Source organism: Anastrepha obliqua, chromosome 2, assembly GCF_027943255.1.
Source record: "Anastrepha obliqua isolate idAnaObli1 chromosome 2, idAnaObli1_1.0, whole genome shotgun sequence".
NCBI classification, from domain to species: domain Eukaryota; kingdom Metazoa; phylum Arthropoda; class Insecta; order Diptera; family Tephritidae; genus Anastrepha; species Anastrepha obliqua.
In genome coordinates this window covers 77,518,078-77,545,573 of record NC_072893.1, presented here as the reverse complement: position 1 = coordinate 77,545,573, position 27,496 = coordinate 77,518,078, and the positions used below count along the sequence as shown (strand labels likewise).

The 27,496-nt window shown below is 36.5% G+C and overlaps 1 protein-coding gene across 1 annotated transcript in view; it reads left to right on the top strand.

The window, feature by feature from the left end:
- The window catches only part of LOC129239460 (otoferlin-like), a 196,337-nt gene that overhangs the window by 11,619 nt on the left and 157,222 nt on the right, over positions 1–27,496 (top strand). The window contains exons 2-3 of the mRNA XM_054874961.1: positions 2,107–2,165; positions 14,005–14,221. Coding sequence (XP_054730936.1) covers positions 2,107–2,165; positions 14,005–14,221 — 276 coding nt within the window. The remainder of the gene's footprint in view (positions 1–2,106; positions 2,166–14,004; positions 14,222–27,496) is intronic.

Genomic DNA, 27,496 nt, shown 5'->3' with positions numbered 1-27,496 from the left:
GCAAGCGGCTAATTCCCGCAAGCTTTACCTAAAGTTGCAGTCATCATCATCATCATTTGGGTTTAGAAACTCCATACAAAAATTTTCAAGATTGAATAATAATAAAAATTTTTTTGAATTTGTTCAGGGTACTTCTTATTATTCTTTAGCCAATGAATAAACCAATTTTCAGAAAAATTGACGACCATGTTCAAAATGCTTGTATCACTTGACTTGGAATCGCTCAATAGTCCTTCTGATCAAGTGGCAAGATTATTTAAAAGAAATAGGACTTATAGCAAGGGATGATACCACAAAATAGTAGGGAACTATGGGCAATATGTTCGATTCTATCATTGGGAAATAATACATTACTAATACATACAAGCTTTCCAAATATATGCAGCTTGGGACGAACGAAAAATTTGTACAAAAGGAAAACAAAATGATACATCGAGACTTACAAGTACCCACTGTAATCGATGAAGTTAGCAATATTAGTCATAGATGGGCACACTGCACATGAAATGCAAAAAGTCACAATTGAGCATTTTCAATCTGGGGTCTCTGCGTATTAATTCATAGTACAAAAAAAAAATAAAAATTATTATAGAAAGGTGTTTTAAGATTTTATTATAGTTAGACTTTCTTTATTGGCGATCTCAATCCGTTCATTACACTATACATATTTTCAAACATTTTTATTTGAATATTTTCGCTTTTAAGATCTCTTACTCTTACTTATTTTTTGTGCCATGTGCTCATTTTCCTTTACATAGGAAAAGAAGATAAGCCAAAACTAAAAGTATTTATTGACTACATAAATTATTTAATTTCTCTTTGAGAGAGCGATACCGAAAAAACAGCATTTGCGGAAGGTCATGCTTCATTATTTCCTTTTAAAGAAAAGTGCAGCTGAAACGTGTTGTATACTGATCAATATTTAAGGTAATTACGCTCCATCAGATACAAATTATAAAGAGTGATTTCGACGCTTCCAAAGTGGCAATGTCGAAGTGAGTGATAAAAATCGCGAGGGGCACCGAAAACATTCGAAGATACTCAACTACAGCAATTATTGGATGAAGACGCATGTCGAACCATCGAACCCTTGATGATATGTCTAAAGAGTTGGATGTGGACAAATCAATCGTCGGTAGATATTTGCACGCAATGGGAATGGTCCAGAAAGCAGGTAACTAGGTGCCACATCAATTGAATGGGAGGGATATCGAAAGACGTTTGGTGATGTATGAGATGCTTCTGGAAGTGCAGAAAGAAAAGGTTTTCTGCATCGCATCGTCACTGGCGATGGAAAATGGATATATTGTGATAACCCTAAGCACCAGCCAGGTGAACCAGGTTCATCGACAGCGAAAAAAAATATTCAAGCTTCAAAGGTTATGTTGTGCAGCTGATGGGATCAGAATGGTGCCATCTATTATAAGCTTCTTAACCCATCACTGGTAATCGTTACCGACTCTCGAAGAAAAGCGGGGGCAATGGAACGGTAGCCTTTATTGGAGCGAGGACAGTCAACCCTTACTGGAGAGCGCTTCATTTCAATGAATGGATCAAGTTAAAGGAACTCTAATTTTTCTTCAGAGGAATCCGTATGCTGCCTGAAAGATGAAGGAGAGTTGTAACTTCTATTCATTTGTTGAAGTAATTCGTAACTTTGGCTAAGAAAGGACCGAAACTTATTCCATACCCATTATATATATTTGAGTTTCTCGATACAATTCTTTTAAAGGAAGTTGGGGTAAAATTTAATTGCAATATGGGGACTATATTTCAATGAAAATGTCATAGTAACAGAAAAAGTCAATCGACTAACATAGCTGCTAATGTCATTAAGTGTAACTACCTTCTTTTTGGCACCGTGATAACGATTGAGTATTATTTATTTTCATTATTTGGAACCTCTATGCGAGTAAGACAAAGATTACTCAATTACAGAAAGGCTCCTACAATTTAAAGAGTTTTCTAGCAAGACGTTTGATTTTCAAAAAAAATATTTAAAAAGAAAAAATAAATTAATAAAGATGAATGAAATTTCATCATCTTCTCACTAATGAAATATCTTTACTGACCTCTAACCATTTTCCTTATTTTCATTTATTTCAGGTGTTGCCCACATAACATCAGAGCTCAATGCAGATTCAAGCATCATTGATGTTAATCAGGTGAGTAAAAATATTTGTTATCGCTGTAAAGTAAAACAAAATGAAATAAATTTTAAATTAATTAAACGAATTTCATTTCAAGTACTCATTCATCCATTGCAAACTTTTCTGAAAATTTGCCTATTGTAGGCTTTTGCACCAGAAAGCTTCATGACGAGTCAAAAATTAAGATTTTGTCAGATTAAATACAGAATTTGACTGAGAGGTTTTAAATTCGTTTCAATTTTTCGGACAATCTGCTAGTTTCCCAACTTACATACGTAGTGTTCAATTAGGGCATAGTACTTACATTCTGTCAAAAAGATATGGGAAGTTGTCCACTTAAAAAGCGCGCGTTACACATACAAGGTGTGTTCAAAAAGTTTCGCGAATTTTGAACTTTCGCAGATTACGTATATTCGAATTTCGATTTTTTTGTGGTGATATGTTGCTACCCATGCCTCTCACTCATGCCGACGATTTCGGCCATTTTGAATGTTCAGTTAATTATTTACAGCTGCTTTGCTTGCACGTGTTTCGGCTCGTCTTCGATTGTTGCCTATTCAAAAAGATGGATCAAAGAACCTGTATCAAATTTTGTGTGAAAAACGAAATTAAGTGCGCAGATGCATTCCCAATGTTGACTGTGTCATATGCAGAAGCTACTTTGGACCAAAACAACGTTTATTGGTGGTACAAAATGTTCTTAGAAGGCCGAGAAGATGTGAACGACGAAAAGCGTGCCGGCGTGCCGGACGCCCCAGCACTTCAACAACAGACGAAACAATTGATGAACGGAAGAAAATGGTATTGGCCAATTGTCGAATCACCGTTAGAGAAGTTGGTGAGGACCTAGACATATCGATTGGCCCGTGCCGTTCGATTTTTTCAATGATTTAGGCATGAGACGGGTCGCCGCAAAATTCGTACCAAAACTGCTCAATTTCGACCAAAAGCAGCATCACATGAGCATTGCTAATGAAATGGTGGACTCTGTCCGCGACGACCCAAATTTGCTCTAGAGAGTCATAACTGGTGACGAATCGTGGGTTTATGGTTATGACGTGAAAACCGAAGCTCAATCATCTCAATGAAAGCCTCCGCACGAACCAAGACCGAAAAAAGCGCGCCAAGTTCGGTCTAATGTAAAAGCTTTGCTTACCGTTTTCTTCGATTGCAGGGGCGTTGGGCATCATGAGTTATTTTGTGGAAGAACAAAAATTGGCTTTTGCATCACGATAACGCCACTGCTCACACATCGTTGCGTGTGCGGGACTTTTTGGCCAAAAACAACACACTAAAGATGCCACAGCCACCGCTCTTATCTTATCTAATTTTATTTGAAAAACTTAAAAAAACTGTACCCGTAGAAACTCAAGATAAAATAAGTCCCAAAATTATTAATTTTTTTCATAATTCACAAAACATGTCAAACTCTTATACACCACAACCAGTATGCTCCATAATTCAATATGACAGCAATAATAGATATTACATATCTATAAGTGTCCTTTAAATTTAAAACAAAACCTTAAATATTATATGTCCTTAAAACCTAGTATCACTAGCCTAAAGTAATGTAATATAGTAGCAATATTGCAACAAAAACAAAGTGAAGGCTGATTCACATAATAAATTTTGGCCAATTTTTTGTCAATAACAGTCATGAAATTATGTCCTTCCTCTAGCACACATAATGATCGCAATTGGAAGCAAGATGAATTTTTCTGCTTTAGCAACAAAGAAAACTTTGCGAAGCCCAAAAATAACAAAACAAGGCTGCGCAAATGAACCAAAGAAACGCCAAAGGCTACTGGTCAAATCAATAAATGTCGAAAATGTTTGCAATTTCATTTATTTTCGGAGTAGCAGACGCCTTGTGTGTGGCATACTAATATGAAGGAAGGCAGGTTACTTGACAACTTGAGCACGAGTATATGTGTGTTGCCCTGACCTAGTTTATAAGGAGAAAACTCGCAACAAGGCCAGGAAAAAAATTTGACAAAATTAGAAAAAAAATTCAAGCTTATATTTATTATACTAAAATTCAATAGGTTACAAAACAGCATACGAAAAATCTGTCTAGAAATTTTAATTAGAAATTGTGTAATATTGAGTATTCAAAACACAAAAAACATGTAAAAAACTAGTCAAAATGTTGACGTGCTGTTATTATTTGCATGGCGTAGTTGACACAACCGACGAATTTGTTGCTGTAATGATGTGTCAATCCATTATCCAACTTCCTTCTTCTTCTTAGCATCACAGTCCTTGGTGAACCATTCCTTCATTCATAACCTTGCGCCTTCTGTCTCTATTTAAGCCTTCCTCCTTCCACCGCCGTACGTTTAGCTCTTCAAGGTCAACTTCCACGTCTTCAAGCCATCTCTTTCTGAGGCGTCCTCTTTTTCGGCCTCCAACAGGGCGTAATTGAACTACCTTTCGAGTTGTTCTCTCCTTGGGCGTTCTATACAAGTGTCCAAGCCATCTTATCCTCTGATATTTTATAAATCTTATCACAGTTCATTTTTTGCTAATATATATGTAGTTCCAACTCAGGATTTTATCTTATTCGATAATTACCGTCCTGCAGTCTTATTTGTCTATAAATTTTTCGTAAGGCCATTAACTGATTAGTGTCAGTAGTTTTTAGCGTCCATAATTCGCAACCATAGGTAAGCACAGGGCGGATCAAGGTTTATATCCTTATTTGGTTAATAATAATTTAAACTTAAGCAGCTTCAAATTAGTAAACGAAGACTTATTTGCTGCTAACACTCTATCATTTACTGTCAATGATGTACACTTAATGGCTAATATTTTGATACTCAGATAGGTAAATTCTTGTACACTCTCGAATGCATAGTCTCCGATCAGCAGGTCATCATGCCTTAAATCGGAGCTGGATTGGACCATAAACTTCGTTTTATCTGTATAAATTCTTAGCCCAGTATTTCGTATTATTCTTTCTACTTTTATAAACGCTCTCTTCTGCATATGCATAAAACTGGAACGGCTTGCTGTATATAGTCCCATTTGGATTTATTTCGGTCATTGCTGCGTACGAGTATAGGACCAGGTTAAACATCAATGTTTATAAAGCGCCTTCCTGTTTTACTCCCGATATAATGGAAAATGACTGTGAGCGCTCTCCCTGCACAATGACCTTCGCCGTGATATTTGTTACTATCTTAATAGAAATCTCAATTACTGGGTTGCCTATAGACTGCAGCAAAAATTTAATTGCCTTCTATCAATGCTGTCGAATGTTTGTTTGAAGTCCACGCATAAGCAGTAGACGTCAATATCGTATTCGTATAGCTTCTCGAAAGTTTTTGTCGCCATGAAACCTTGATCTATTGTAGAGCAGTTGGCTCTGAAACCTGCTAAGTAATCATCCAGAATTCGTTCGGAATAATCGCGTATTTTCATATATTTTAGTCAATTTGATACATCGCGCCTTTGATTGTTGGGCAAGGCGTGAGGCCTAGCAAACGGTTAAAGATACATATTCCGCAACAAGTTTCCAAATATATGCAGGTGTCGTAGTTGAATTTCCAAATCTAATAGAAATAGTTTTCGATGTCTTACTAACTTTAGTTATTTTTGATTAAGAGCAGCTTCAGAAAATATAAAAATTAGTTAGCTACACATATGAATTTAAACTGATTAAAATCTACTTCTGACCTATAGTATTTCTGCAATTTTACTGGATGAATTAATTGGTTTGGCGAAAGTTCAGTGTGTCTTGCCATTCATAGCAGGACTGGCAAATCTTTTTTAAGCCCCTGTGAGGGCTACCATCAACACAATAATAAGCAGACAGGTCTGCCGAGGTACTTCTCAGGAAGGGGACATCTCCCCTCTCCTCTGGATTTTGGCATTGAACTCCTTGCTGCTGGCCCTAAAAAAAAGGGGTTGGCACGGCAAAGCTTACGCTGACGATTTGACAATCGTGGTGAAAGTAAAGTATCCCAGCGCGCCAATAGATATTCTGCGCTGTAATATGGCCACGCTGAGCAACTGGACAGAGATTAGGGGACTATATATATATATATATATATATATATAAGCTGTCGATATATATATAATTGGCGCGTACACCCTTTTAGGGTGTTTGGCCGAGCTCGTCCTCCTATTTGTGGTGTGCGTTTTGATGTTGTTCCACAAATGGAGGGACTCACAGTTTCAAGCCGACTCCGAAGGGCAGATATTTTAATGAGGAGTTTTTTCGTGGCAGAAATAGACTCGGAGGTTTGCCATTGCCTGCAGAGGGTCGACCGCTATTATAAAAATGTTTAATTTTATTAATTTTGGTGTTTCACCGAGATTTCAGCCTACGTTTTCTCTCTGAATTGCGAATGGTAGTCAGGCACCAACCCATGTGGCTACGGTGGCAAAAAAGCGGTCGGAATCAAATAGGGATTAACACCTCGCATGACACACTGGCTTTAGACTTCGGTAGTTGTTTGGTGGCCATCAACTCAAAAGGCAAGTTATACGAAACTGCGGAGCAAGGTCCAATGAACTGCATTTTTATGCATCACCCCTAATAAATTGTTTGAGATACTAGTCAATTCACCTACTCTAAATCTGGTAGGAAAACAATGGGCCGTCGCTTCAGCGCTTAGACCTAATAGTATGGCACTATGAAAGGACCGGCGGTTCGGCCACGCTTCTATAGTAGCTACAATGAGTAGTTATAATCAGGAAATTGACTACTCTTTCCCTAAACCCACCTTCGACAGGATCTTCAAAACTTTCATCCCGTCTAGAAGAGACTGGCAAATTCAAAGCTATGGAGTAGAGAGGAAATTAATTTCTACACGGATGGATCCAAGCTAGGAAAGAAAGTAGACTATAGGAGTTTTTTCTAAAGAATTAGGATTAGAATTATTTGCCCGACCTCCGGACTATTTTAGCCTTTACCAGGCAGGAGGTAACAGTGTACCTTAACACACACACGTAACAAAAACTACGATAAATATCTTCTCGGACAGCTAGGCGGCCATCAAATCAATGGAGGCATTTATACTAAGATAAAAAGTTGCTCAGGAATGCCTGGCCGCTCTAAATGATATTAGTACCGTCTTCAAAGTCAGCCTTATATGGGTTCAGGGACATAGAGATATTGAAGAAAATTGCAAGATGAACTAGGCGGAAAGGGTAATAATCTTCCTATGCTTGAGAACAGAGGCAATATTGGAATTCCTATGGCAGCTTGCAAATTAAGGATAAAAAATAATATTCTTCAGGAGGCCAATATGTCATGGAGAGAATAAAAAAAATGTGTTACAACCAGGCTAATTTGGCCGCAAGTAGATAAGAAAATATCAGGAGAATTTAACCTCTCGATGAGAACATCTCGAAGATCGTCACCGGTAATTGGCTATTAGGTAGGCACTTTTCTAGGCTAGGAATATTTTCGCATGAATACTGTCGAAGTTGTAGAGACGAGGAAGAGGAAGAAACGGTAGAACACTTCCTCTGTAATTGTCCAGCCTTAGCTAGAAGCAGAGCAAGGCTGTTAGGAATATATCCTTTTGACTCTCTCACGGAACTATCCGGTGTTGGGATAAAACCTATCCTACGCTTCATAAAGGAATCTAACTGGTTCCATGAAAAGTAAACAATAAGGTGCCCGTGTTACACCGTGGTAACACAACGGACCTACATGGTCTAAGTGAGTTGGCTGCTCTAAGCCGACTGCCACTAAGACCTAGCCTAACCTAGGACAACCATAACCACCGGATGAATCATTTTCAAAATATCTCGTCTAGCCAGTAATCAAATGTTCTCCGAAAGAATATATCTCATGCGAGTCGAAAGATTTTTAAACCAATATTTCCACCTGACATACACAATAATTTCCTCAATTTTAAAAGAAGCTTCACTGTGATTGCTTTCATTGGTGTCTATTTCCTTTCCCCCCCATTGCTTTTTATTTATGTATCATAGCCCCAAGCAATGCAGTTCTGCTTTCGTTTCTGGTTTTCATCGAAACGATCAATACCAATTTATACAAATGCATGAAAAAATGTGTGTGCAAATTTTGAAAATAACTGGCGGCACATGCAGAGGTAATCCAATAAGACTTCAATAGCAATGACTGATTTGTTGTTTGTGGTAGGAATTGTGACGAAACGGAATTGCTGTGTGTGTTTAGTGTGCAGATATAATGTAACACATACGCCAAGGCGTAAATATGATTGGGATTGAAGTAATATTATTATAATAAAAATTGGGGTGTATAAATTTCATAACAAATTTCGTTTCAAGTGGCCTTATAAAGGTATAGCGGCAATTTAACCATTTTGTTTAGATGTACAAATGAACATATAAGAGATAAACAAAAAATTAGATGAGCATATGGACTAAATGCTGGGCATTCTTCCTTTTTTAGTGTGACTTTTATTCCTATGCATGCACGTGATTTTTTGTTTTTTGTACAGAGAGAGTCGGAGACAGGACAAGAAGGCAATTAGGGCCGCCAAGAAAGAGAGCTGGAGGGAATTTTGTTCGTCAATCGAATCCACCAGGGATTCTGCTAGACTTAGTCGTGTTCTGTCCAAAGACCATTCAATGGTTTCTTAGGTCAAGAAGCCTGATGGTACTTGGACTGCTACGACAGAAGAATCGCTAGAACTTCTGCTAAACACGCATTTCCCGGGGTGCAGCGTCCACGAAAGTGGAAGAGGAAATATCAGGCGGAGCCAATATAATCCACAGCATCTTGCAAAAGAAATAATTACAAAGGAGAAAGTTGCATGGGCAATTAAATCTTTCTCACCTTTTAAATCTCCGGGAACAGGAAACCTTGGACTGCATCCTACTATGGCTAGAGGGAATTTTTTAAGCGTGTTTAAACCTAGGTCATATTCCAGATAGTTGGAAACTAGTCAAGGTCGTCTTCATTCCAAAAGTAGGCCAGAGGGGACATGAATCAGCAAAGGATTATAGGCCAATCAGTCTTTCGTCTTTCCTGTTAAAAACCTTTGAAAGACTTTTGGATATATATTTTAGAAGCTCTTTGGAGAGCTCTGGTATATCTACTGCACAACATGCGTACCTTAAAGGCAAGTCTACGGAGACGGCGCTTTACGAGGTAATCCGAACAATAGAGGGCTCTCTAGCGAACAAACATTATACCATGGCGGCATTCTTGGATATAGAAGGCACCTTTAACAAATGTTAGTACAGAGGCCATCCAACGGGCGTTGATAGACTCAGAGGTGGACAATTGCATCAGTAATTGGGTCATCTCTATGCTAGAAACCAGGATCATCAAAGCTAATATGGGTAATATCAGCATAACCAAGAAGGTCCATTGGGGCACTCCACAGGGGGGAGTATTGTATCCACATCTTTGGTTATGCGTTATTGGCAAAGTCTTAACAAAAGTTAATAGAAGTGGGGTAAAAGCGGTGGCGTACGCTGATGATATGGTGTTAATGGCGTCAGGACTGTCTCCTAATACGATTAGTGGAATCATCCAAATGGTGTTAGGGGAGCTTAACTCTTGGGCCACAGGCTGTGGCCTAGGCTTAAACATGCGTAAAACAGAACGTATGCTTTCCACCACCAGATATAAGGTACCAACTTTTACCCTACCAAATATTAACGGACAAACTCTCTCACTATCACCCAGCGCAAAGTATATACTTAGGAGTAATTCTGGATTCCAAACTAAGCTGAAAATTAAATGTTCAAGAACCGGTAAGGAAGGCAGAAATTGCCTTACCAGGTTGCCCATATTCGACGGACTCATCTGGCAACCCTGTATCTTTTGACAGAGACGTCAGATCGCTTAATGACATACCGCGTTGGAAGCGGCAGTCCAAGCAGATTTTTACCATGGAACAGTACACGCCACGCGAGCATGTAACGTTTCCATATTAGCTGCGGCCAATAATAGTAAACCTACTCCATTTTCTCAGAAATCTCACGCTATTATAGGGTTGGCCATGTAAAATTTGCTTTTTGAATCGGCTATAAAAACAAAAACTAATGAATATTTTTTCAATTTTTTTTTTCTTTTGAAGATTGAACATTGTCATTTATGAATAAAAAATAATAACGTTCAAATGACTGCCACGACTGGCTTTATAGGCCTACTGTATTCGATCAACCCAATTTTTAAGTCACGGTAACGCTCGCGGAAGAAGAAGAAGAAGACTCACCACTTTGGAAATAGGTTTTCAGTATTTCCCAATTTTGTTCAAGCGTATAGCGTTCCATTTCGTAAATGTCAAACCTTTAAGTAAATTATGAACACATTTGACATGTCATTTGTGTTACCATTCTCAAAAATATAGGTGGTTCAAAAAGCAAACGCTATATGGCCCACCCTGTATTTCACAGGGGGGAAAAATTATGAGTAAAGTAAAAGTAATCGCCTGTTTTTTAGTAAATCTGATCATGTGGCAACTGAGAGAAGTTTAAAACAATCAATTCTGAGTGGTACACAACCATTTGTTTGCCAGAAGTTTTCGAAGAATTAAGGAAATCCAACCGCCGATGAGGGATCATCCTTTATCAAGATAATGCGATATCTCACGTATCGGCTGCTACAAAAGAGTTTTTGAGCACTTAAAAAGTCGAATTAATGGGTCATCTGCCAATGAGCTCTGAATTGTCACATAATGATTTCGTTTTGCTCCCGAAAATTAAAAATAAAATCCGCGTTTTTCAACGCCTGAAGAAGCTGTTGAAGCTTTTAAAAATCTCGGTTTGGAGGTATCCACTTCTGAGTAGCAAAAGTTTTTGAAAAATTGGTTCAAGCGAATGCAGAAGTGCATCGATTTCTAAGGGGAAAATTTTGTAGAAAAAAGAAACCCATTTTCATTACTATGTATTTTTCTGTGTTTTCATTCTTGAAATGTTGCAAAATGTAATGTAAGCGAGTGTAAAAGAGTTTTGGCTTCCAAGAAAAATATTTTGGAAAGCAATAAAGTAATTTTCATTGTTATTTTGTTGTGTTTTCATTATTAGGCGCAAAATATGAAAGGAACCCTCGTAACATATTAAATAATTAAATTTAGATTTTTTTAATTTAATAATCAGAAAGCAAAATTAAGCAGTCCCGAATTAGACAAAGCATTAAATGCCTAAGGTTGATACTCGCAAATTTGGCCTTTCCCATAAAAAAGGTAAACATTCGCTCAAATAAACCCGACAATCAATAGTACTATTATTAATGCCATTGAATATGAACGAAAGTGAAAGGGCTTTTAATACCTTTTCAGAAGAGACTAGATCAATTAAGTCGAGAGTAAAAATAATGAACAGGAGCCCCAAACGTAAGGAGCGTAATGCAAGTGTAAGAAATATTTACTAAACGCGTTCGATTCGATTTATCGAAATTTGATCATAACGGACGATGTCTGCATAGATTAACCTTAGATTTAGTTTAGTACCGGGACCCACTCGGTTATAATTTCTTTTAAAATAGTTAAAACAGACTTATCACCACAATATATCAAAATATTGGAAGGCTATTTTAAGACAATTTATTTTTTTTGTAACTCATGTAGTAAATAGCGGTGCTGTCAGTTTGGTAAGAAGACTTGCAAAAAAACTAACTCAGACGAGTACGATGTGGGACTGTTATATAGCGAGTCTAATGAATAAATCAAACGCCACCTGCCGTCAGTTGTTTAGCGTAAAGCTTTCTCTTTCTGATTTAGTACCTTCTGTGAACAAATAAATAGAGCGGTGGCGCAAAATTAATCATCCTATTGGAAAATGTATAATTTTGCAAATGGTGTCGTCAAGCCTGATTCGAGCGAATGCCACCCATAGAAAGTGGCCCGTCATCAGTCCAACCAGCTGTAGGCAGACCCTTCTGCTTCATGACAGGAGTATCTGCGACAGTCGGTCGGACATAACATCAGTTTTGTCCATCTTTAGCCTCTCTGTTTCCACAACAACCTGTTTTCTAACCTAACCTCTAACCTGTTTTCCACAACTAAGTTCATTGCTTCTTGAATAGCACAGTAAAACAGCGATTAAAGTTACAGGGAAACTAAACAAATAGATTCCCGTTACATAATTAATTCGGCATAGGAATGGCCTAAGCCCAGCACTGTTTAATGTTATTATGGATGAAATCATAGAACAAGTTAAAACAACCGCCTCGGTTAAAAAAGGGCGACCTGCAGAGATTACTGTTCAAATTTGAGATTTTTCGTAGATTTTTTTGGGAAGGAAAGAAATATTCGATTGAAACGAAACTTTCAGGTTTTATTTTTATATATTTCAGCAAACTTCTCAAATTTTTTCATTAAAATATATGTCATATTATGCCTGGTACAAGCATTTTGCCGAGGCGCCTCGAGTGTGCATGTGTCGTGCGGCGGCAAAGATGCAGGTCGCATTTTTCATCAGAAACCAAAAACTCAAAAAAAATTTTATTTTAGTATAGTATAACTTCTAGTTAAGAAAAGAAGATTAAACAAAAAGTTAGCACGAAAATTAAACATAAAGTGAGAAATTCAACAATTTTTTGCAAATTAAAAAAAAAAAAATAATTTTTTTGGAAAAACAAATTCACTTTAGATTGTTTAAAAAGTGGGTTAATCATAACTTTCTTAAGGTTTTTTACGTTCAACTAGAAGAGAATTTAATTCCGAATACAATCAATGTTTTCTCGTTTCAATAGGACGTTTAACTTTTTCCCTATCTTTCCCGCCAATTAGGAAAAATCGTAAAAATATAAAACCGAGAAATCGCACTTCGAGTGATCCGGCCGCTCATATACCTGCTCGACACTTGCTCACAATTTCTTCTGTAACTCCGAAAATATTTTGAATTTGCTTCTGAAGTTTTGAAGACACATTCTTGAATAGTTTGGGAAGACATTTATGCAAAAAAAAATCGATATTTTGAAGCCTCTAAAGCAGGCTCCCGCCTTAAATTCCAGATAAGAATATATAAGGCACTTCCACAGCCGAGCAGTATATTAGCACTGTCGAAATGAAAACACTACCTACATTAGAGAGATTTGTGAAGTAGCAGACGTAAGCCGGTAGATAACAATAGGAGAAAAATATAGAGAGAACATGTTGGCAGAATATCGAGCGAACTCATAGGAAGTATGGCGTTGAACGGCAGAATAATCCACACTAGACCACCCGGGCGACCACCGCAGAGATGGCACGAATGCTGAATATCCGAATCCACTCAACTACACTGAAAGTTATCCAAATATGTTGTTGTAAAGAGGAATTTTCCTAAATAAACGAAGGAGATGAATGATTTGTAAAAAAGTGACAAGAGAATCGCAGAAGTGTTGTATTAAACCACAACTACGCCAGATCACTTGTTAAAAATTATTGCCGCCTGGTTGGAAAGGGATCTGAAGCACAATGGATTACCGCTTGCCTAATGAAAATGGAATTGTTAAACCCTCATTGTAGATAATGATACCAAATTACATCTTCACAATTTTATCTACATTTTTTTCAGCTGGTTGTGTAATAAAGAAGTTGACGGTAAGCTATGAAACGGCCTTTTTTGATCAAAACAGATATAGTCAGTAATATGGAATAAAGTATAATAATTTTAAAAAAATCTTATTTTTCACTTGTGTGTATGAGAAAACGGAAATTACTTGATTGCCAATCCGATAGTAAAACTCCGGCAACCTTTGTTATTTTTATTTCACATATTTGTATATAATGAACAACGCAAAGAACTACGATGTAGACCGATTTCCCCTCTTAATTTTTAAAGAGAAAATATGCCCGAAAGAACAAATATTGTAGGGAATTCTGAAAGAGTATTTACTTCCATACATATGTATATATTTACGCAATTTCTTCGGAATATTTCACTACTCTTTGTACTTTTCCATTTTCAGTCTTTCATTTGGCCGCTAGCACGTCCGGCCACAGATGAAGAGCCACTCTTCGTCGAATTGCGCACTCAAACCACAAAGACGTTGCTACGCACTGGTCTCAGTCATGCATCCGGCGGTTTGATGGGTGGCGGTGGGAGCAGCGGCAGTGGTGGCAGCATGAGCGGCATCATCAGCAGCAGTAGCAAATGTGTTGGTCAATATATTGTCTTGATGCAAGGTAAAATCGATTTTAAATGAAATACACTGTGTGACAAAAAAAAAATTAAATATACTTTTATGGAGACCTAGCACAACTTGTGGCTATAGAAAAACTAAACACAATGGTATAAGAGAAATTTCCAATACACCCCCAAAATCTCGTTTTATGGCCATAAAACCGTTTTTCAGTAGATTGATGTGAGGAATCACTCCTAACTTCGCCAATTTCCATCCGATTTCGAATTTGTTTTTTTAGTTCGAAAGAACAAAAACAAGTCTTTTTGACAGTGTGTTGACATTTTTTCTGAAATGACAACTGACGAGACTGTAGACGGAAGTATTTGAATTTTTTTTATTTTTTCTCTATTTTTTCAACTTTGACAAAATTTTTACGATATTATCCGATATTGAGGATTTTTTTTAGTACCCTACTGTTATATAATAGTAAATTTAATTTTGCGTCAAATGAGCTATATTTGACTGAAATTGAATTAAAATTAATAGAGTTGTGTGGGTTTTAAGATTTTTTCTTTTTTTTACTACGAGATTTGGTATATGTTTCGAAGTATGAAAATGATAACAAGTGTCATTATAAACACATAATATTTATTGGAGTATTGTGCAGTGCAGCACTGTACGGTGCGGTACGGTGCAGTAAACAACGGAACTAGTTCCAAACTTAAAAATGCATTTTAAACGGCCCTTTGGAGTTTAGTATGGTACGGTACATTTGTCATTCTCTTCATCAGTTTTGAATACTTCTCTGTAAGAAATTCGATCATCATCATTCATCTGAAGTCGTCATCAACTAAATTCCATTGTTTAAATCGAGAAGCGAGCGTTTCAGATTGTCTTCCCGATAGAAGTAAATCACGAGAAAGGTCCTGAAAATCTGAATTTGATATAATGTGTCGTTCTGAAGACTTAGAACCAGACGGAAAGTACTCTTCATCATCAGGTTTATTGTTATCAGTTTGATCATCATCAGCAATGAGTTGAACTTCTTTCAGTTCATGACCTGCAGTTGAGTCAATCATATCGTCCAAGACTACGGGGTTCTTAACAGTTGCAACATCAGCATACTTTATGTGCTTTCGAGTTTTATAATGATGACCGTTTACGTCCGTTTTACAAAAATAACAATCATCTGGTTTATGATAAGGCTGATGATGCCACATCATCGGAGAATATTGAGAAATTGGACTTTTCTGGCAACATTTTGATTTATATCTCTTGAATTTCAATGAAACAAACAATAAAACGTTGACGTTTTAATAAGGTTAAATTATAATAACAAACTTACTTTGTTAATCAATGTACAGTGTGAACTTTGGTACACTTGGGAGCTTTTTCATATGTCTATTGAAAAAAAATGTGCTAATATATAATATGTCAGATATTTTCGTAAGTTCTAACCAGGTCTGTTGTATGCAGTACAGTGTACTCTTATGTATACATATACACTCCAATAAATATTACGTATCTATAATAACGCATCAAAACACGTCCTTATTCCCATTTAGAGTAAGTTATGCCTACTATACATACCAAATTAGTAAAAAAAAAATAAAATCTTAAAACTCACACAACTCTATTAATTTTAATTCAATTTCAGTCAAATATAGCTCATTTAACGCAAAATTAAATTTACTATAACAGTAGGGTACTAAAAAAAATCCTCAATATCGGATAATATCGTAAAAATTTTGTCAAAGTTGAAAAAATAGAGAAAAAATAAAAAAATTCCAAATACTTCCGTCTACAGTCTCGTCAGTTGTCATTTCAGAAAAAATGTCAGCACACTGTCAAAAAGACTTGTTTTTGTTCTTTCGAACTAAAAAAACAAATTCGAAATCGGATGGAAATTGGCGAAGTTAGGAGTGATTCTTCACATCAACCTACTGAAAAACGGTTTTATGGCCATAAAATCAGATTTTGGGGGTGCATGGGAAATTTCTCCTATACCATTGTTCTTAGTTTTACTATACCTACAAGTTGAACTAGGTCTCCATAAAAGTATAATTTCACTGTCGCACAGTGATATAAATTGAAAAAACAGGCTATATAAATTTTAACACAATTTTGGGTATATTTGTGAGAAATTCATTCAATTTTTTGGTTATTGCTTTTATAAAGAAACAGATGAGTGTTTAAATCATTTTAGTATACCTATATATGTAACTACTTATTACATCAGTACAACAGAGTCTGCTAACAGCCCTTTGATTAACTTGAAAGTTTTACCCACAAAGCTATTCGATAAGTAGAGTTTGCCGAAGACACAAATGCACGTTTCTTCAGAGTGTAAGCAGCATAGATGAATAAAAAAAGTATGTAGAACAACATAATATCGTGTAACTCAGACAACATGTTATGGTTTCATGTGCTGTGTGGCGTCCTTCTGGAACGATTTAGCTTTCAGAGCATTGGTATTGATGCGTATTGCGAGAAACCAAAAAGTCACGAGCTAATTGCAAAGTATGGATTAAAGAAGCCACCGATTTGCCTCTAGGAGAATTGTCAAAATATATTTTAATTTGCACAACTGGTCTGGCAGATAATGGAAGATCTTTACAGCCAAAAAAGCAAACGTTATTTTTTTTCTTTAATATTAAATAGAGTAATATCTGCGCAATCGATCTTTCTTGGGCATCTTTAGTCTTTTCCATGGATATTTGACAAAATAACACCTCTTATTGGAAAACCGTTTATGATTGATGCTTCAAAGAACCTATCCATTCAGTCCATAAGTTCGTGCGTATTTTACCCATAATTTCACTTTTGTACGATTTTTGCACACAGACGATTATTCGCGGAATATAACGGAACTATTTATATTTTCTTTGATATATTGTGCATTCAACAAGTGGTTTTAACCGCGGATAGAAGCACGTGTTGTTAAAAAATAAAATGGAATCTTCGAACGCGTATAAGAGGCATATTTTGTATTTTTTTTTTTGGAAAAGCGGTAAAACTGCAAGAACTGCTGCTCCAGAAACAAACACTGTTCACGGTAAGGATACTGTGAGTGTAAGGACTGCGTGAAAGTGGTTTTCAAAATTCCGGAGTGGTAACTGCGACGTGGAGGATGCCCCGCGCGCTGGCCGTTCTGAAGTCTTTAACTCCGACGCCTTGCTCAAACTCACGAATTTATGGAATGATCTGATATGTGTAAAGTGTTCGCAGACTTTATGGGTTAAGTGTATGTTTGCAATTTGTTGCTATGAAATGTAACATACCCTGGGCTTCGGCCAATTTTATGTGTATACCAACAGACATAGATCTTATTATTTTGTGTTGAAGAATTACTTCTTTAAGTGTAGCGACTATGAAATTGTTATCAATTATTACTTCCTTATTTGCACTATAATTAGTACGAGCCTACAAAAAAAAAAAAAAAAATATGATAGAAAAAAATAAAAAAATTCACTGAACAAATTTTTCAAATTTGTGACAAATAACGCGAAATACACATCTGAGATATGATCTAAAATTGCGCCCATTATTCATTTTTCCATACTACTCAGCGCATCAGCGACACATCAAATGTTTATGCAAAAACCTTTTTGTGCGTCGAAACGTTGTTCATCGCTGATAATTTATTATATCTACATTCTCCTATCTCCTAAAAAATATTTAAAAGGCCCAGAACCACGAATGAAAAAAAAAATGAACAAATATGACACAAACAATTTGGAGACATACAAAAAAGATACGAGCTGCCGCGTTGAGTGATACTTATATTAATAAAATATTATATATACATATATATATAATTGGCGCGTACACCCTTTTAATAAAATATTAGCAGAAAAAAAATTACAGTAGGTTGTTTCATTTATCAAAGTGATTGCGAAGTGAGACTTTTCAGCTTGGTTTGCCAACCCCTTTGCTATGCTCCACCTCACTTCGCCTAACTTTTACATGAAAATTCTTTTTAAAAAATTCAGACGTCCATTTTCTATTTAGATAATTGCGAAGTGAGATTTGTCGACTTGGCTTGCCAACCCCTATGCTCCACTCCACTTCCCTTTAAAATGAGGCATCGATTTCCTACGTAGATAATTCTACTCTCCTAACGTAAATCGCACAAAAATAGTTTCCAACTATACAGCCGTTGAACAATACTTAAGAACGATGCATTGGCAAACATATATGCGCACCTTTTACGGTACCGTTTGCGTTTCAATATATTATATTTGTTGTCAAATGAAATGTATTCATTTATTTATTTCTCTTGGACGGTTAGCATTGAATTTTAGCGTTTTAGTAGGAGCACCGGTATTTTTATGGGAAACATACTTAAGAACAATTCGGTCTTCGTCCAAAATTTTGTGAATTGTTTCTGTTTTATGTTGTAACTGGTAAGTCAGAAAAAAACAAAGTTTCCGGAGTATTCCTTCAGCACTTAACTTCAGTTCAAACGATTCAGTAATGGCGAAAAGGAAAAGTTGCACTCTCAGCTCTTTGAAAAGCAATCATAGAGTTATTAAAGGCCGGATTACCCTCCAGTGCTATTTCAACACAATTAAGTGTTTCAAAAACGATGAAGTATATAACAATAGAAAACCCGCCCAGAAAAAAGAAAGCGCGAAAGACTATCTATTAGCCACATTGATAGGTAGATCGTTAGATTGTCTAAACAGGATCCCAGGAAGAATGCTGTTTACATCTATTAAGAAATTTTTGTTCAACTGGAAAAGCCAATAACGAAAAGAACAGTTGCGCTTTAACTGGCAGAAATAAGGCTTCACGGTCGACTGGAACGGAAGAAGCCATTGGTAACAGCATCGCAACGACAACCCCGAATAGCATTTGTTCAAGAGATATTTGCTCTGCGGACTCAAAATCAGTGACGTTATGTTTTATTCAGCGATGAAACGAAAATAAATAGAGTTGGTCCAGATGGTAGGAAATACATGCGGCGTCCAAAAGATGCAGCGTTTGGCCACAAGTTCATCTCACTAATCCTAAAGCACCGAGGCTCAATAATGGTGTGGGACTGCTTTCCGTGGAACGGTGTCGGACCAATTTATCGTTCAGATACTTCAAAATGTAAAGCTACCTTATGCGGAAGATAATTTACCGGTGATTTGGAAATTATAACAAGACAATGATCCGAGGCACCCTACTCTTGTGAAAAAAAAAATTCCAAGACAATTTGATCACTGTTCCGGATTGGGCATCTTCGAGTGCCTACTTAAATCCAATAAAACATCTTTGAAATGCCATAAATATGCACACAGTACGCAGAATATCACAAATTTGTCTCAGTTATTTGAAAAGGCCAAAGCAGCATGCGAATCCATTCTGGTTGAACGTTTTAGGTGCCGTACAGCAGTAATAAAGCAAAAAAGCTTTTCAACAAAATATGAATGTACACTTTTCCCTTTCGCCTGCATTTTTTATGATTTCACTAATATTTTGCTTCGTTCTGAAGTATTTTTCTCGAAGGATTTTCGAATTCTATTAACTTTTGTACGTGAAGTGAAAATATGTGTGTTTATCTCAGATAATATGAGTGATAATGGTGGAAAATATTTTAAAATTATAAAATAAAATTAATATGCAAATCATTTAAGGGTACCCGGTGATCTGAACTCTAGAGCACGAAAATTTCACCTATTTTCACGATTTTTTTTTTTTTTTGCCATTAAAAATTAAAAAAAACGATGTTTCAACTTTTCGGGCTTATTAGTACGTTTATTGAGCATACCGGTACAAAAAATTTTTTTTTTTACTTTTGAAACAATATTTATTATTATAAAAATGCCGCTGAAGATGACCCTCTCGAAAAATCATACCCGGACGGCGTAGATGATTTCGAGACTTCTACTCATCTGAAACACAAAATTCAAGAAGATTCTTAGTCAGAAAGAGTGCAGTTATGGTCGGAACTAGAACAAATCGAAAAAATGAAAAATTGACAAAATGGCGCACTTTCGAAAAAAAGTTCGTAAAATCGGGGTTTTTCACTAGTTTTTTAGTTTAAAAAATAGGAAATTATTTAAATAAAATTATAATTCTAGTTCCGACTATAGCGATACATGTTGTGAGCAACATATCCAAATTTCAAGTGATTCGGTTAAATAGTTTTTTTGTTTTCATCCCCGCCGGGCCGAAAAAAGTCGTTTCGAGATAAATGAGTTTAAAGTTGGAGGTACAGGAGCGCGCGGACCGCTCCCTACCTAGCTAATGGGCTGTAGAAGCTATAATATTGGGAATTTCCGCATAAAAATTTCGCAGTATATTCTAAAGGTACTACACTTTCGAAATATCGAAAAAATAAAAACATAATTTTTTGAAATTTCTAGAACACGGGGCCCCTTAAGTGATTTTATTGAAAAAATATTATTCTTAAATATTTTTCAACGGCTGTTTTATGTTTCAAAAACTCTGTGAACATTATGTTATAAATAATACATAATTAGGCAATGCAAATTACCATATTTTCAGAAGTGAACCACTTACAAGAACCCTTACACGTAGACACACACACACGCACATACAATTTTTTTCATTCAAAGTCCTTGAGGCGGGCCATGTGCTGGATTTAAGGCTGCCAGCAGCTAGGGACAAGGTCAATGCAAAACTCACCACTAACATGTAAAAACAAAGAAAAAAAAAACAACAGTTGTTGCTTTTGCTGTTTCTGCTGCTTTTCGGCTATTTCAGCAAATGATTTGTTGTTCGTGTTTTGCTGTTTAAAAATACCTTTGCTTTGTTTACGAGAGTATTTATTTGCCATTGCAGCAACAAATTTGAGTACGCCCTTGTCACGCACACCTAAAAAAAATACTTAGTATTTGTGTAATGCACTGTGTATGGATGTATGTACGTACATACGTATGTATAAAAGTGCATATATACGAGTATGTAGGTCAAGAGCGATATACTATACGGCACGGAAGCAACCGGCTCTGAGACGGCAAAATTGATGTGCTGGTGCAACTGGCTGAAACACCATTTCATGAACTTCATGAGCATCGTACATACATACATACATACGTACGTACAAATACAAGCTGGTGTGGTAAACCATGGTGATGATGATCCTGATGGCTGAAAAGCCACTGATAATGATTAAAATTTTCTGTTTTGCCGCAATGTTTCTGCTCCAACTCAATAAGCTTTTGCGTTGAAGGATAAATGCAACATTGCTTTGAATAATTTAAATTGGAAAGGCACGCAATGTCGAGTTTCGAGTTTCGATTTGTGGATTTAAAATTGCCCTACTGTACTCAGCTACTATTCTCTCACTGGGTGCTCAGGCGCGAAAAAATTATTTTCCAAGGAGCACTGTGGTTTTACATTGACTTTGACGCCACAACACGCCTGGCCAATGGCACCTCGCAGCTCCGAGCAGGGAATTAGAGAAAAAATTTACAAAATATACAAATTTAGTTCATTAGTATGCATATTTTACACGTAATGTCATTAAAGTTCTTGAACAATCGTTTAAAAATTAATAGCAAAATGCGCAACAAGAATCCTTTGGGAAATGAGAAAATTTAAACTAATGACACTGTGATCCGTTTTTATACAGATGGACCCAAATCACTTTTTACGCAATGTTTTTTCACACGATTTTGAAGTCACATTACAGTATTTACCAATGTATTTTGTATACAAAACGTTTGTCCGTGCTCGTATCGCAAACAAAATTATTGTAAATAAAACATAATTCTTAGAATAATACCTTTGCAAAGGATATCAAGAATTGTATGAGCAACTTGAGCAACCCAAAAATGAAAGTCGCCAATGTTAGACTTTGGTAATAATCAACAGAATCCATTAATAACTCACGAAATTCTTTATTTGACTAGCATACTAAAGTGCTTTAAAAATGCAAATCTTACTGGGGAAAGATCTTCCTGACTTTTTCAATAAAAGTGTCATAACAGAGATATCGGAACAGAATAGAATTTGGGTTAGGTGACTAGCATTCGGGAGTGCGTAGGTTCGGATCTCCATGGATGAACATCAAATAATAGAAAAAGCTTTTTCTAATGGCGGTCACCCCTCGGTAGAGAGTGGAAAACCTCCGGGTGTATTTCAGCCATGAAAAAGCTTAAAAAGTATTTGCAGTGTGGAGTCAGCTTAAAACTATAGATCCCTTCATTCTGGGAAAAATATCAAGACGCACACCACACTAGGAGGAAGAGCTCGGCCAAACACCTAACAGAAGTGTAAGTCAATTCCCTACTAATTTTATTTTTATATGATTCCAAAATATGTTTTTAAACAGAGGTCTGAAAACATAATCTCAGATTACCATGAATGGGAACTGGGAGAACCTTGGGTAGATTCCAAAAGTCTCGAGTGGTTCACAGAGGGTTCGAAAACAAACACTAGAGTCGATGCGAGAATCTATTATTCTAGCACGAGAATAGGCAAATGGCCTAGCGTCTTTCATGCAGGAATTCAAGCAATTTCAATCTGTGCAAATCATATAAGGGCAACAAGGGTGCACACATAGCTATATATTCGGACAGTCAAGACGCATTAAAAGCACTAGCTTCACATTCTATGGAATCGAAACAGATGTGCGAATGCCTTAATAAACTAAACTAACGTAGTGCAGGAAATAAAATTGTACTTAGCTGGGTTCCGAGTCGCTCTGGAATAAAAATTAATGAAATTGCTAATGAACTCGCTAGGGCGATGTCGGCAGCAAATTTTTCCGGTCCAGAACTATACTGTGGTATAAACTGGGCAGAAGCTAAATACAGGCTAAATACAATAGTTGGGCAAATACTCAAGGTATTACTCATTATTACATTGGGAAGTCACACAAGAACTCTAAAAATCCCCAAAACATTTTACCTACAATAGAAATTTACGTAACATGCGTAAAGTAGACATCAGGAAAATAGTAGGTTTTCTGGCAGATCACTATTACTCAAATTACCGTCTCTTAAAAATTCATATTGGGAATGATCTTCACCTAATTGGAGAAAGAAAAAGGGGACGCCCGAGGAAAAGGTGGGTAGAAGATGTGGAAGGTGATCTTAGGAAAATGCGCGTGCAATGTTGGAGGGAAATGCCTGTAAATCGAGATCGATGACAAAAATCTGTGAAGGAAGCAATGGTTCACCAAGGGCTGTGACGCTAAGAGGAAGAAGAAGAAAAATGAGACAGAGTTTAGAATCCGTCTTGTGCAACTGGATTGCCTTGGCAAAGACAAGGCTGCACATCTTCCATCAAGATCAAATGTATCCGAATGAAACATAGAATGCTCTTGTTGCAGATATTCTGAAATTTGTCCGTAAGGTGGAAAAGTTATTAAAAAAATTTGGCTTTCAACAAATTCCCAGCCTGAACACCTAGATTAAATAGAACCTGATGAAATAAATTTAAGGGGTTAGGGGTAGTCAGAATTTTCAAAAAATCGATTTTTTTTTGCATTTTCTTAAAGTATAATGTTTTAAAAATATTGTGTAAAAATTTGAAGTGAATCCGACAAATACTTTTTAAGTTATTCAACAATTAACAAAGGGCGCTCGGCCGCTCCGGAGCCGATAGCAAAACTTTAAATGCGTTTTTCTCAAAACTATGTTTTTCAAACTGGTGAACACTGTAACTTAAAAACCGCTACGTAGATTTCAATAAAATTTATACAGCTTTTGTAAAACATAAAAAATGCAGATTAAGTTGTAGAGACTTATGTAAATATGAATAAATTTTTTATTATTTTTCGGCTGAAGAGTAGAATGAGAAGCTGTTGCAAATATGTATCTGAAGTGAATTACAAAATATTTTGGTAGACAGCTACTCGTACATAGAAATAAACTTTGAAAATTCATCAAAAATCGAAACAAGTATTGCTTTGACGCTTATGCAGGGTGGTGCATCTATAGTTTGGAATTTAACGAATCTATTTTTTTAGCTCTGATAGCTAAAACTATGTATATTCAAGATGTATCTGAAATTTATAAGTAATTAGACATTTAGAAAATGCGTTACTTTTTGCTTGAACAAATTAGAGAAATATTAAAACATTCGAAAATTGAACTATCAGCCAAAATGGTGATGCCGATTGGGCGCATAGGAGCTGCGATTTGAGTCTTTTGTACATTTGTTTGTGGTGGGCTTTTAATGACAAATGCTCCGCTCAGCAATCTTAAAACAAATCAATTGAGTTGAAACGTGAAATTAAGCTTCCATTGGGTGAGATGAAACTTACGAAAATGTTTTGCATCGCTTGGCAGAATGCGGTGCAGTAAGGCTAGTCGTGGAACCCAATCTATTGTTCGGCACCATTTACACTTACAATTAAAAAAAATGTATTCATGCAACATTTGTTTAGAGCTGAATTAAATTCAGTTCCAACCCCTAGATGGGCCGCCTTTTACATATCTCTCAAGCAAGTTCATTCAAAATGCATATTCATATGCACCAACACTTTCGGCGCGAACGTCAAGTGCATCCGACAGGCATAATTTCACGGCTGTTGCTCGCGTCCTTGTTGCCACTGAGTGCGTGTCTGTGTATAATTTAACATTTAGCGAATGCTTACAAGTATTGCTGAATGGAGTTGCTGCTTCGCTTAAAACCCTTGCCGTCATGTTTAATAAATGATAAAGTTATATATTTTTTAATTAAGGTTTTACAATACAAAAAGAAATTTAAAGAGATAAGAAAATAGTTTTAAAGCAAGTTTTCTCTGAATGCTCAAGATTCTCGAAGAACGAAGAACCCAGTAACCTTAATCGTCTAGCCTCTAAGCCCGGAAATGTACAGAGAAAGTGCTCAACAGTCTCCTTCTTTGAAAGATCCCAATTGGGGTTAAAAGGTCAACTTAGCTTTTCTGCGTGTGTGCCAATCATGCAGTGACCGGTAAACACAGCTACGAGTTTGAAAATTGAATGACGTGGGGTTTTCGAAATAGCACATGAATAAATGGAGTTTTACATTTTTCTGCTTTCCTCAAAAATCAGTTGTACGGTTCTCATTTAACAACAATCAGATTGATACCGATGCCCGGGTAAGAGGACTCTGAGACCTATTCAGTTCCGTGCAAGCTTATCAACAATTTCATTTCCTTCTATGTTCTTATGTCCTGTAATCCAGATCAGAGAAATGACACCTGCACACCCAAGATATTTGATCCCTTCCTTACAGGAGTTGACTAGTTTGGGTCTGCAAAGACTTCTGCGTGAAAAACCGTAATTTTAAGAAAAACCTACTCCGATTCTCGATTTCATCTTGCAGCAGTCATTGAAGACAAAGGTACCAGCTTCGGTACAGATTTTCCCCTTGTTCCAATCCTGCCTACCGCGAAAGATTGTCCTGGCACGACTCACAAACTCCAGTTTGCGGAAATCAACATCTGTCCAAAGTTCAGAGAAACACGGTACCCAAAAATTTTACCATATCCATTGAGAGATTGCCTCCACCTTTAACCAAATTGCACTTTGAGCAGCGATGGAAATAATGTAAAGGTCGATGGGAAGAAAGTGGAAAACGACATTCAGGGCAACACTGCGGCAAGTTCTTACTCCGGTGATGTCAACACATACAGTTCTTTACACCCTCCTTAGTTTAGTTTTATTATAGCTCTTTCGAAGAGCTTCCCACCAAAACAGTCATCAATACCTTGTACATCCAAAGTACAACCTATGGCTTGAGTCTCCATTTTTTGCCAAACATAGGTTTGCAGGAATAGAAAGCTATACTGCCCTTCTTTACTCGATTTTGAATGGAGTTTGGAGTCACGTATCACACCAAGATATCTTACTTCAGAAGAAAGTTGTTAGTTGGTTTGGGAAGTCTAAATTGTTGAGGTATATACTTCAATAGCACCAGCTCCGTTTTGTTAGAGTTGGCTCTGAGGCGTCAACTGGCAGCCCAGCGACTAAGTACAGCCAATGACCTTTCCAAAATCTCATCCATGGCTGAGGGAAACGGTCGCGCTACAATTAGGACCACGTCATCGGCGTATGCTATCACCTTAACCCCACACTTAAGAACTTCATCTACAAACTACTCGCCCTAAATTTTGGTGTCCCCATTGCGTCCCACTATTCATAATAGCTCTATTCTGTTCTAGCATGTAAGAATATAATATATTATATGTAATTGGCGCGTACACCCTTTTTTGGGTGTTTGGCCGAGCTGCTTCTCCTATTTGTGGTGTGCGTCTTGATGTTGTTCCACAAATGGCATGTAAGAATTACTTTTAAGTAAATATGTGTATCTCATCTATAGGGTTCTGGTAATCATAGACATAAAACAAATATAATGAAATGAAAATTAATTTTTCTAAAGTCCCAGAGTGGTGTTTTCCCTTCTGTTGAAACTAAATTAAATCTAATTAAATCAAAAATTAAAGTTATTTGACCTAAAAACTTAGTGTCATTTTATTTTAAATATTTCTCACGCGCAATGCGAGCTCATTAACAACACGCAACTCCCTGTGGGTACCAGACCAAATTACAAAGCAGGTTCACAAATATTCTTAAAGGTATACACAGAGACAACCTTGACTATATTTTATAAATTCACAATACAAGTGTGTAAAAAGAAAATATTTAAATTTAATTTATTCTATTGTCAGGAACGCTCCTGAATTTCAATTTCATATTTTATCTTTCATTAGAGTATTTGCGTAGTTGGCTATAATTTAACCATCTGCATAGAAGAGGAAACGAACAGAAACTAGTCATATTTTAGGCTCCACTCTATATTCCTCCTCTCATTGCAGGCTATATAGTGTTGCAGTTGAAGTAACGACAAGGACTTATGTACCTGTCTGCCACTTGAAAACGTTTAAGAGTGACGCGAGTGCTGATACAACTTATCACCATACACATACACACATAAATACTAGGCTTAAGGTGTAGTCAGATGTCGCAGGAAAAGTGATTTCTCAACTCATTTTGATGCTAAAAGTGTCTACTTTCTCTCGTAAATGCCCGAAAAGTAGTTTGAGAAAGTTCTTATTAAGTTTTCAGCGATCAATTTCTATGAGTATAATCAGCCATAGCCGAGGGTGTACGCGCCAATTATATATAGTATATATATATATATATATATAATCAGAAAATAATCAATTTGAAGTTACGTTCAACTTGCAAGCCAGTTTTTTTCTTCTACTGCCGGGAAAGTTCGGTCAACCATTTGCGTATTAAAATATGTTGGCTGATATATGTATGTATTTTTAATAATAGGGATTGTTCTCGGCAATTTAATACTTTATTAATGCGTTCCCATATTCTTAACCGAATCGCTATAATTTCGCGCGCTTACGTTTTCATCGCTTATATGCCGCGTTGTAAAATTAAAAACCCTC